Source organism: Coptis chinensis, chromosome 4 (genome assembly GCF_015680905.1).
Source record: "Coptis chinensis isolate HL-2020 chromosome 4, ASM1568090v1, whole genome shotgun sequence".
In the NCBI taxonomy this organism is placed as follows: domain Eukaryota; kingdom Viridiplantae; phylum Streptophyta; class Magnoliopsida; order Ranunculales; family Ranunculaceae; genus Coptis; species Coptis chinensis.
The window spans coordinates 68412829-68425134 of NC_141459.1; the positions used below are offsets into that span (position 1 = coordinate 68412829).

Sequence of the window (12306 nt, forward strand, 5' to 3'; positions counted from 1 at the left end):
CTAGGTGTCCATATTGGAACCTCTACAGGTGTAGGATCATCAATTTCTATGGTGGTATTTAGTAAGGTTGTACTTTTTGGTTGTGGTTGGACTAGAACTTCTACAGTTGTAGGGTCTTCAGTTTCTATGACAGTATTCGGTATGGTTTCATTTTCAGCTTCCATTTGCGGGCAATCTGTAAGCATAGTCACTTTGTTATCAACTACTCTACCTGAACGAAGGGTAGTGACTGTTTGTAGGTCCCCTTAGTTTATATCACCATTACAGTGAATACTGTTCACTTCGAAGGCGGTGCTTGTTGATTAGGCACTGCTTGACCTGGAAGCACGCTTGTTCGGTTATTATTTTGGTTAGGAGACATGTCAATAACCTTTTGGCACAAAGACTTCATCATTTAAAATGTTTGTTGCATAATTTGATTCCGATTTTGTAGCAAGGCTACTACTACTTTGTTTGTAGATGGTTTGACGGGTTGAGTGGCCATAGGAGGAATGACCAGGACTAAGGCTTGTTGTGTGGTCATGTCTTGATGTTGATAGTTTTGGGTCATGGGCACTAAACCTCTATTCTAGTCACCTAAGTTTCCTTGTACTTGATGTGGAATAAACTGGTTGAAGTTTGTAGTGGGCCTAACGTTTTGATTATTAAAACCTAAAGGTGTAGCTTGTTGTTGTGGATTATAATTAGTGTTTTTCCTCCATTGTGTGTTAGGTTTGTTATTAAAAGCGTAGACATTTTCTGGTTGTGATGGTGGTTATTCATAGACAAGAGGACAATAGAAGTCGGAATGTTCAAGACTAAAACAGACATTACAACGAGTAGAGTTTATGTTCATGACTAAAGTGGATTGTTGTTGAACAGAGATGGCATCTACCTTTTTAGTGAGGGCATCGATAAGAGTTAGAAGCTCGGGATCAGGTTTATCCTCAAAAGAAGAAGGAGTGGAGCGGGGGACATCGTTACCTCCCCAATTATTGTTTCTCTTAGATTGATCTTCTATGAATTTATAAGCCTCCAAGGCTCCTTTACTAATAAAACTATCCTCATTCATGATAGCTAGAACCTCCTTATGATGATATGAAAGGCCCTTGAAAAATGCAAGGACAAGCGTGTCTTTCGCAAGGTTATGATGCGGGCATTCAATGAGAAGTCGGTGAAACGATTCCAGGCCTCTGAAAAGAATTCATGAGGGTTTTGGTGGAAAAAATGAAAATTTTGAAGTATTTCATCTGTCTTCAATGGTGGGTAAAAATGTTCCATGAACAATTGAACAAGTTTAGCCCATGAGTTCACAAAGTTGGACATTTGGGCAGTTAACCAAGACGCCGCCTTTGTCAGCTAGGGTGAATGGAAACACCCTAAGTTTGACTTTATCTAGGCTTACGCTAGGATGATGGAATGTAGTGAGAACTTGTTATATCCTACGCATGTGTTGATAAGGTTTCTCGCGGTCTAAACCATAGAAAACTGGTAGCACGTTAAATATATTCGGGGGAATTCGAAAATCCCCCACTGGGTCTGCAAGAACGATGCTTGACTTAGGTCCATCGATCAGGGCTTTGTAAAAATCAAAGAGAGGAGTTTTTGGTTCTTTAGCTATTGTTGCAGGTGTGGTGTGTGATATTCTAGATAGGCGTGTGCGTTGACGTTTACGATAGATAACGTTAGATGGTTTTTTCTTACCAGACCTTAATCTCATACAAGGTTAAGTCTAATATGAAAGAACAATAACATTAGTTAAACAAGCCTGATTATACTAGAATTAAACTCCTCTGACAGAAGAAACGAGGAGTGAAATAAGGAGAACTTAAATGCCTCCTTGCTACACTTATGAATAGCGTCTTCAATATGAATCTAAGTGTCCTGTAGAAGCGTGGAACACCGAACCAACAAATATTTTGAACTAAAATATGACATGTAACTAACCTATAAATTGAGCTTACTTCAGAGGGTGCGGGTGCGCTCAAATATAAGGTAACTAGGGTGGTGCATGCACACTGTAAAAAAAAAAAAAAAAAAATGCAAACTTAGGTTATTGGAGGTTAGGGCGCGGGGGCACTCAAATATAGGTATAATAGGGCGCGTGCGCGCTCCAAAAAATTTGAAATTTTTGTAGTAGTTTTCTAAGACATCCAATAAGTAGCCTGTAAAATTTTAGAACAATCGGAGCTATGCAAGTCCTTCTACTGCCCTACAAAGTTTGTGAAACAGTTTTTGGACACACTACAAACAACCGAATGGTTAACTAATCAAAACAGAGCCAAAAATCACAAAACGTTTACTGGAGACTCCTGACAGATCATGTGTATTCTTGTAAACATTTTAGAGCAATTGGAGTTCTACAAATCCTCCTTATCAGCTATTGTTCCAGAAATTAAGTGTTGTAAAACTGCAGAAACACACTGGAAACAATCCACTAGTTAGGTGGTCAAAACAAATCAACAACTCTTCAAAATTTTATTGAAAACTCATGAGTTATGATAGATACTCTAGTAAAAAATTTAGAATTTTTGGAATTGCTACTAAGTAACCCTACTCGTCTGTTTTTCCAGAAACTTACGGTGTGAAACCTGAAATATAGCAGTGTAAATATGGTAATAGTTCACTAGGTAAAACAACTAGGAAAAATCTGAAACTATTCCAGTAAATCTACATCACCTCAATTATTATGCCTGAAAATTTTCAAAATTTTCGGAAATTTAGAAATACCTTTACCGCGGTATTCTACACTGTGATTCCACAATCTTAAGAGAGTGCGGGCGCGCTCTGTGCAAGGCAAAAGGGAGGGCGGGTGCGCTCTTAGCTTAGTTTAAAACAATGAATATCAAGTTTGAAAAGTTACAAAAATATGAGAAACGAGAATGAAAAATTAAAAGGGTGGATGGGTAGAGAATGGGGGATTGCCCCTAGGATTCGACCAATTAAATTCTTGTCTTGAATGAGTTTAAGATGGCATAGCGCCATTTGATAACTAATTGATTTATACTACCAAAACAGTAAATTGAATGTCAAGAAACAGTAGAGTTAATGATGAGAAAAAGATATAGAGTGAATAATAAATGCACCTAATGATTAGTTTCATGCAAGTTATGAATTATTCATTGAAAAGAGATCGTTTTTAGGTTTTCACGCAATGATCCAACCTAAAGCCTCAAACTTTATCATCCCTAGCAACAACCTACATCTCTATAGTCATTATTACTAGCATAATTGATCCAACCTACATCCAACCTAAAATGACGTATTTCTTCACATAATTGATTCTAAGACCTGAAATACACAAAAACACGTAAACATTACTAACTTTTATTTATTATAAACATAATTGGTCTAAATATAATACTATTAAGGGGTTGAAACTACAGTTTTGGGCTCTTATTAGTACCACAGTACAAAAAGGATTGCGTAAAGGTGTTCATCAGGAAAAGAATCTAAAATGTGATCGGAATCACTGTCACTATCATTGGTTAACCTTGATAGGTGGTTGGCCACTACGCTTTCAACTCCTTTTTTTATATTTTATCTTTAAAGTGAATTCTTGCAGGAGGAATTCATCGGATTAACCTTTGCTTAGCATCCTTTTTCGCGAGAAGGTACCTAAGTACTGCATGATCGGTGTAGATTAAGGTTTTTGAACCTATTAAATAAGGATGAAATTTGTCTAAAGCATAGACAATGGCTAAGAATTCCTTTTCAGTAGTCATATAATTCTGTTGAGCCTCATTTAATATTTTACTTGCATAATAAATAATTGTAGGTCCCTTATCATGTTTTTGACCTAGAATGACGACAACAGCATAGTTGTTGGCGTCACACATGAGCTCAAACGGTTTTGACCAATCAGGAGATTAAATTATAAGTGCAGTTATTAAGGAGGTTTTCAACGTTTCAAAAACCTGCATGCAGTCCGAGTTAAACTCAAAGGGTGCATCTTTTATAAGAAGATTAGTTAAGGGTTTATCAATTTTTGAGAAATCTTGGATGAATTTTTGATAAAATCCAGCATGGCCTAGAAAGGCTTGTATGTCACGGATGTTCTGTGGAATAGGTAGAGTAGAAATTTTGTCTATTTTAGTTTTATCGACCTGTATACTATTTTTAGACACAATGTGGCCTAACACTATTCCCTTTTTTACCATGAAGTGACATTTTTTTCTAATTAAGGACTATATTCTTTTCCTGATAACGCGCCAATACTTCGGAGAGGTTGGATAGGCAGTTATCGAAAGAATCTCCATAGAGGAAAAAATCATTTATCCATAAACGCTTCCATGAATCTCTCCACCATATCACTGAAAATGTGTAACATGCAGCGTTGAAATGTGGTAGGTGCATTGCAGAGTCCGAAAGACATACGTGCATAAGCATATGTTCCAAAAGGGCATGTGAATGTAGTCTTTTCCTGATATAATTCATCAATTAAGATGTAAAAGTAACCTGAATACCCGACCAAAAAATAGTAATAAGCATGTCTTGCTAAACGTTCCAGCATCTGATCTGCAAATGCAATGGCAGGGGAAAATGATCTTTCCTTGTGACCGCATACAGATTTCAATAATCAATACAAATCCTCCACATGATGGGAACTCATGAGTTATATTCTTCTTCATTACGTTTTTCCCATCTTCATCATTATAAAAGAAGATGCATAACTCATTATCAAAAAAAAAAAAAAAAAGAAGAATATGCATAACTAAAACAGATCAATCTTCTTCCTCTTCTCTTGTATGTTTTAAGCTTTACAATTTTTTTTTTCTAGACAAAGAGAACACTAACAACAACGAAAACCTTGGTTTAATAAAGATTAATGTAGTTCATTCTTAATGCAAAATTTTAACATTTTTTATTTTTATGGTTTCGTATTGGGTAAAGAGGAATGTGAATTGCAAATATATGAATCTTGGACATTGTATTTTGAAACATCAGGAAGGAGAAAAAAAAAGTGGGAGGAAAATTAGAGTAGAGAATTCATTCATGACGTCGTCAATTTCAAATGTTTTCTTGTTAAAATCTAGACCCTTTAAAAAGGTAAAAACAAAATGGAAAGCTACCAAACTAATCCATGGCCCATTCCGCTGCTTAGGCCCACCAGTAACAGGACCACACGAGACCAACGTTTTCTCATAAGTCCACCTAAGAGACAACGGCCATATCTACTTCCACGCGTGTGCGCATACTTACAAATTTTCTCCCTCTCACATCCCTATATAACGAACCGAAATATTTTAGAATCAAACAAATATTCTAGTTTCAAACCCATCCTCATTTTCTTAGCTTCCTCATCAACGAGTCTCCCAAAGATGCCGGAACCGTCGGATTCCGGCACCAATGACGTCAGTTCACCACTTCTAGTTAAGGCATCGAAAAATCACGATGAAAAGATGGTTATCGACGAGATGTTAACGAGATATTGTGGAGAATTCGGGCCATGGCAGTTCAAACATTTCGTATTAACCTGCTCTGCTTGGGCTTTAGAAGCTTTTCATACTATGGTTATGATTTTCGCTGATCGTGAACCGGGTTGGAGATGTACTAGTACGGGTTTGGATTCGGGTTGTTCGAGTTTGAGTCGGAGTGTTTGTGGATTGGAGCCTGGGTCTTGGGAATGGATTGGTGGATCTGGTGCTTCGACTATAGCTGAATGGGGACTCGTTTGTGGTGATAAATATAAAGTTGGGTTGGCTCAGTCTGCTTTCTTTGCTGGCTGCATGGTTGGTGAGTTTTCATTATCCTCATTTCCTTGTTCATTAGACTAGTTTTGACTTTTGATTTTTGACTTTTGACTTGCTAGTATGGTAGTTAGTATAGTGAGATTTTTCTGGCTACTCTTTTGGCACGCAATAAAATTGCTTAGACTCAATAAAACTGGTATATATGGCAGGTTCGCAAGTTTGATTGATAAGGAAAGAAAAAGGACTACTGTTCTTATATGTTTTAAGGCTAAATATGTTAATTCAGATAAGCACGAATTTACCATTTAACTTTTTTTTTTGGGTAATGAATTTACCACTTAACTCAAAATTCGTGTTTTTGCTCTCTTCACTCTTTATCGAGTTAGTTCTATAAAATATTGAAAACAAACATATCTTAACACCTCACCGGCTCACCTTTGCCTTTAGGTTGCTGGAGAAGTAATTGTCAAAGTCTAATGTACTTAATTTAAGTCATCCAGGATGGGCTAGGATCCAAGAATCAAGGGATGAAATTGTCTGGTCTATTAATGATTATTATGGCTACTAAAGTTTTTTTTGGTAAGATAAAACTTGCCTACTATATTTATAGTTTCAATGAGAAAAGAAAGTTTTCTAATATCTCTACTTGATAGAAAAATGTGGGGTCGAGTAACAGTGATTTCGGTCTATGTTTTAGAGACAAAACTGTAATTTCACTTTTTTTAAAATATTTTTTGTTTTTTGGAAAGGTATAACAGTAATTTTATTTTTTTAAATTTGTTTTTAAACCAGATTTTTAAAACTGGTGGGCCATTATATTTGCGGAAAATTAGATAAACAGGGTTATAAAAATAAATTCACTCTTAAATTAGTATTTTTAGTCAATTTATAGAATCTTCCGGGTTGATAACACGTGTTTTTATCCGTGCACGGGGCTATAGATTTGGCTCTAAAGTCTAAATCTCAAGAGTAGGCAACTAGTAGTCGGACAAGGTGGTCTGGGATCCAAGAAATCAAGGAATCATGTGGATGGCATGGTGTAATAATGATTATAGATATGGAAAGTTGGTGAGAATCTGAGATAGTACACCGAACTTGTCTACTTAGTATGTGCTCACTCCCCAAAGTCCTGTACTATTTAATTCGAGACATATATCAACTATATATATATTAGCATACGTGTGCACGCTAGGCGTGCACTATCATAAAGCCTAAGCAGAAATAGTTGACTTGAAAAAATTACATTTTAATAATATTTATACTCTTTTTAAATACCAGAATTTACCTCTTAAACCCAGTATAAGAAACATAAGAGTCTATAAATAAAAATTAGTAATAAGAGTGAAATTAGAAAACAGAAACAAAAATCTAGTCGACCCGGAGCTGTTAGTTGAGTAGTTTTCTTTGCAGAATAAAAATATATATTATATTATATATTTACAATTTGCATTTGCATAAGGACAAAATTAGGAGTGCAAGAGTATATACAACTCAATAATTGAATTAGGAGATGTGATAATAGAGTTTTTTGTAAAAAATTTGTGGGTGCAAATTTTTATAGTTTAGTTATTTTTCTAACAAATTACTAATACACTGTGACTTTTACAATCTTTAGGGTGTGTTACACAGTTGCTGAGTTTGAATAATTTTAGTTGAGTTCAATTTTGATTTTTCTATTCTTAATTTTCTTTGGCTTAACAATTAATTGTCGCACTTTTTCAATGTCCTTTTCTCCTTTTCTTTTTTCCTTTGATTATTTTTCTGTTAAGAAAACTAATTTATTTCTTTTCTTAAATCGGCAAATACATGGTGAGCCCTAGCCGAATTGTGGAAATTCAACGTTGTGCTTTTTAATGTCCACAAGAGATCATCTTACTATATAGAAAAATATGGGGTGTAATGAATAGTGTTTTCACGTACGTCACAGGGGCAAATAAGTAATTTTGTTTAATATTTTATTATTTTTTGTCAAAAAAGACCATCAATGATTGACAAGTGTCCAAAAATACTTTTTAAGAGTTGGAAATGACATTTCGGCCCCTGTGACAGACGTTGTTTTGTGTACATTGGTAGAATCGTTATTTTGTGATTTCACGGTGGCAATTGCTTAATTTCGAAATTTTTTATTATTTTTTTGACTTTTGGTAGTGGCAAAACGGTAATTTTACGAATTTCAGATTTGTTTTTTTGTGGGCAGAAAGGTAATTTGTGTGTGGCAGACGTGTAAATAACGTATATTACAAGGCAAATTAATAAATTCCAATAAGAACCGTCATATCAGGGACCCACCTATGTTTTGAGAGAAAAAAATACTGTGGCTTTGTGATTTCACCTAAAACGTGTGAAACACGTGCATGAGTCTAGTGTATATATAGTTTTAAATATGTGATCGAGAAAACACGTGTCTGCAGTTGAAGTAAACGACAAACTTGGAAAATAATTCTTTATTATGCTCTTTATTAAACGATAGAAACAAATTTTGGCCTTATCTCTCCGTCCACTCCGGAGTGTAATCCATTCTTAGAGTCGTAAACACTTTGATTAGCAATTGCAGATGTTTACTTTTTGTTGGAAACATTAGTGCGTTTAAAATTGTTGATGACCCTTGTTTTAACTTTTAACTGTCAAATGTAATGCATGTGTGTCGTTTCCACTTGGAAATTTTATTCTAAATAAGTAAAATAAAGCTCTATATACTAATGGGTGATTAATTATCTTTGAATAAAAATGGGTGATTGTATTGAATTAGCAAAAATGAGAAAGTATTACAAGTACAATGGGTGATTTACAGGCCTAAGTAAATCAGTTGTCGAATCTGTAGTAGCTAGAGAATTGACCTTCACAAAAATAAGTAACAACCATTTTTGAATTGGGCGCGACTACACCATAAGGCCTAGCACAAAAAAACCATCCGAAGTCGGCTGTGATTGGCTGGTGGAGAGAGAGAAACCAATCACAATTTACTTTGGACATTTTTTTTGTGCTCGGCCATGTGTTTTAGGTCTATCCTTTCGAATTAGACTTACTGCCCTTGAATTCTTTTTGAGAACTATAGGCCCTCTATTATCCCAATTGCCACATCACCTCTATTTGCAAGTTGTTAGTAGGGGTGTCAACGGTCTGGTTTTTAGTGTCCGTTTAATTTTGCGGTTTTAATTCTGGTTTCGGTTTTTAAAAATGTGGAACTTTATCAATAACCACTGGTTCAGGTTTTTCATTTCAGTTCTTAAGAGATTCACTATTTATACATTTATTATTAGTTTTATGAAAAAAAAAATGTGTACTAAAAACACAAAAATATTGCACGAATGAATTGTTTTTAAAATATTTATATAAGTAATTATATCATTCAATAATAAGTTAAGTAAAACCATATATTTAAAGCTGTAAACTATATTTTTATATTATTTATAATATTAAATACCATGAAAACTACATGTTACACTAATAAATAAAATTTAGTAATATATAATTAAACGTTTTGAGTTTTTATATATTTTATTTTGATATTTTTTATGGTAAAAATACTCTAACATTTGGTTTCGATTCCAGTTCTAGTTTGATTTTTTGTTTAAAAAATTATTCAGTTCCGGTTTTATATGGTCTGGTTTTTTTAGTACCCATTTTTAAATGGTTTCTAAAAAGAAACCATAAACGTGATTTTTTATGCTGTTCCGGTTCTGGTTTCAGTTAAACGGGTATCCATTTACACTTTTAGTTGTTAGCTCCCACACCTTCTCTGTTTCTCATTCATTGTGCAAGGTGCAGGCGTGAAGAAATATCTTGTCAATAGGAGTATAGGACCAATACATGGACCACACCGTAGTTGCTATTACCCCTTTATTTTAATGATGCTTGATGTTTACTGACTTGCTTAATAAAGTATTTTTTTTAAGAAGTCAAAATTTTAGCTATTACATCTTATAAAATATTTTTGACATGTGTCTCTTATTTAACACCCAAAGTAATGGTGTTACTTAAAACCCAAAAACAAAATCAATAAAAAATTACTACAAACAAGAAAAGATTCGATAGAAATTTTGTTTTAAAAAATGTTCTCTCTTCAACAATATTCTTATTATTACTTCAATGAAATTGCCAAATTTTCCATTAAAATAGATAACCACATTTGGATTTGAATGAAAGTCGAAATTACATTCATAAATTATCACATAACTTCACAGCATTTGATTAATACTCAAGAAATAATCTAAAGAACTGATTAAAACTCAACTTCAAGTAAAAAAGATGAAATTATTCAAAATTATGATTAAAGCTCAAAACCCAATCATCAAATTACTAATTTGTAAAGATCAAATTGATCCCGTAAAAAGAAATTTAATTAATTTTCAACCTAATATTGAAAATCAATATCAATCAATTAATTTTTGTAATGATTTTTTTTTTTGGTTTTAAGTAACACTTTAGGTGTTAAATAAGGGGACACGTGTCAATAATATTTTGTAAGGTGTAATGGCTAATGTTTTCGGCCGGGTGCAAAAGATCCGGCCTCTTTTTTTAAGTCGAGTTTATCTTGACAATGTAACGTAGTTTTACTTACTTTTCAGGTGCTGGGATATTCGGTCATCTTTCAGATTCCTTCTTAGGAAGGAAAGGATCTATTACTGTAGTTTGCATATTAAATGCCATTTTTGGTTTCTTAACAGCATTATCTCCTACCTACTGGGTTTATGCGGCACTTCGTTTTCTCACTGGCTTCAGCACTGGTGGCGTCGGCCTATGTGCATTTGTCTTAGCCACAGAGCCGATAGGCCCATCAGTGCGTGGAGCAGTTGGAATGTCAACTTTCTACTTCTTCTCTACTGGGATCGCTATACTTTCTGGCATTGCTTACATTTTCCAATCGTGGCGTGCCCTCTACATTGCTTCTTCTATTCCCTCTGTCATCTACCTTCTTGTGTTTATTCCCTTCGTCTCTGAATCTCCTAGATGGTACTTAGTGCGCGGAAAAATTGATCAAGCCATGGAAGTTATGCACAAAATTGCACAAGGTAATGCAAAACACCTGCCTAGTGGAGTTGTCTTAGCTCTTGATGACGAAACCAATAATAAAGTCTCCAAAGAAGTAAGCAATGTCAAAGAAGAGGCCATGTCAAGGGATGTCGTATCAGGTTCACTGATTGATGTTGTTAAATCCCCAGTTACCCGCTTACGGTTATTACTAATAGTTGCTATCAATTTCCTATGTTCCATCGTGTACTATGGCATTAGCTTGAATGTTGTCAATCTTAAAACGAATCTTTACATCAATGTCCTAATCAATGCCGTAGCAGAGATGCCAGCATTTGCATTCACAGCAGTTTTATTGGACAAATTTGGAAGGAAACCTTTGGCAATAGGAACATTGTGGTTCAGTGGAGTTTTTTGCTTGGGGGGAAGCCTGGTAAGTAACTATGGTGTGTGGAAGGTGGTGCGAATGCTGTGTGGAGTTTTGGGTATATTTGGGATGGCTGGAACTTATAATTTGTTATTTATCTATACGGCAGAGCTTTTTCCAACAGTTGTGAGGAATGCAGCACTAGGAGGTGCAACACAAGCGGCACAAATGGGAGCTATATTAGCACCTTTGGTGGTTGTTTTGGGTGGGGGACTTCCTTTCGCCGTGTTTGGCACATGTGGGATAATTGGAGGGATTCTTGCGTTCTACTTGCCAGAGACTCTAAATCGTCCGTTATATGATACTATGGCTGGATTGGAGGATGGTGAAACTGCATTTGTCGGAAATGTTTGAGTTAGATGTATTCAAGATTTCAAGCTGTACTCGGGTTTTTAAACCCCCCACCCCCCCCTAAAACTTTGTTTTTTTGTCACAATAACAACAATATCCACCGTCGCTCGAGAAAAGGGTTAGTTCCGCGCCCTCCCCTAAAAATTTGTTTTTTTGTCACAATAACATTTTTCACTCACAATATCCACGAGAAAAGGGTTAGTTAGGGATTACCCCACATCTATCTATATCTATATCTTAATATTAAAGTATTTTTTGAACTTCCATAAAATTCCACATCACCAACCTAAAATGGGTCTCGTTTTCCTAGAATCTATTTTTCCTTTCAAAACTCCTATTAAAACGGGAATTCTTCCAATCTATTGAAAATGGAAATTCTACTATTTCTGATTAAAATGGGAATCCTTCTCCTATTAAAACAAGAATCACGCTTCTAAATTAAGTCAAATCAGTTAAAAAAGGGTTTTTACAGCATAATTAAAATGATTTGTTAGGAAATTAAAACGGATTAGCAACTAAAATGAGAATGCCTTTTCCTAATTAAAATGATTTGCTAGGAAATTTCTATATGTATAGTAATAATTATTGAGTAAGTTTTCAAAATAATTGGTGCATATGCACGGGCGTACTTTCCAGTTACTTGTTAAAATTTATAGATGACCCTTTTTTTCTAGGCTTTGGTCCTATTTATAGTAGTGATATTAGGCCTTGATCCATTTATAGTTGGAAATTAGACTTTAGTCCTATTTCTATTAGTCAAACTCGTTGACTATTAGTTGACTATGGTCAAAGTGTCCAATTATCACATAATGGCTAGACTACCCTTATGTGCAGTGCGTGCAAACTATAAGTTAGTATTGAAACCAAACCGTCATAAAATTTGAG

General features: G+C 34.8%; 1 protein-coding gene across 2 annotated transcripts; it reads left to right on the top strand.

Moving 5' to 3' along the window:
• The first annotated feature begins 4696 nt into the window (after positions 1–4696).
• OCT4 (organic cation/carnitine transporter4) lies at positions 4697–11537 on the top strand. Of its 2 annotated transcripts, XM_086557355.1 has the most exons (3): positions 4697–5715; positions 10241–11076; positions 11180–11537. In XM_086557355.1, the coding sequence occupies exons 1-3, from the start codon at positions 5040–5042 to the stop codon at positions 11198–11200; spliced, it is 1533 nt and encodes a 510-aa protein (XP_086413481.1). In that variant the 5' UTR covers positions 4697–5039; the 3' UTR covers positions 11201–11537. The 2 variants fall into 2 exon arrangements, with proteins under 2 accessions (XP_086413481.1, XP_086413480.1); XM_086557354.1 differs by having other exon boundaries at positions 10241–11537.
• The last annotated feature ends 769 nt before the right edge of the window (positions 11538–12306 follow it).

Bases quoted from the DNA above. Each gene is read 5' to 3' on its own strand.
- OCT4 (XM_086557354.1), top strand. From the start codon at position 5,040: ATGGAAAGCTACCAAACTAATCCATGGCCCATTCCGCTGCTTAGGCCC. The intron at 5,716-10,240 runs GTGAGTTTTCAT...CTTACTTTTCAG, and splicing joins CTTTGCTGGCTGCATGGTTG to GTGCTGGGATATTCGGTCAT.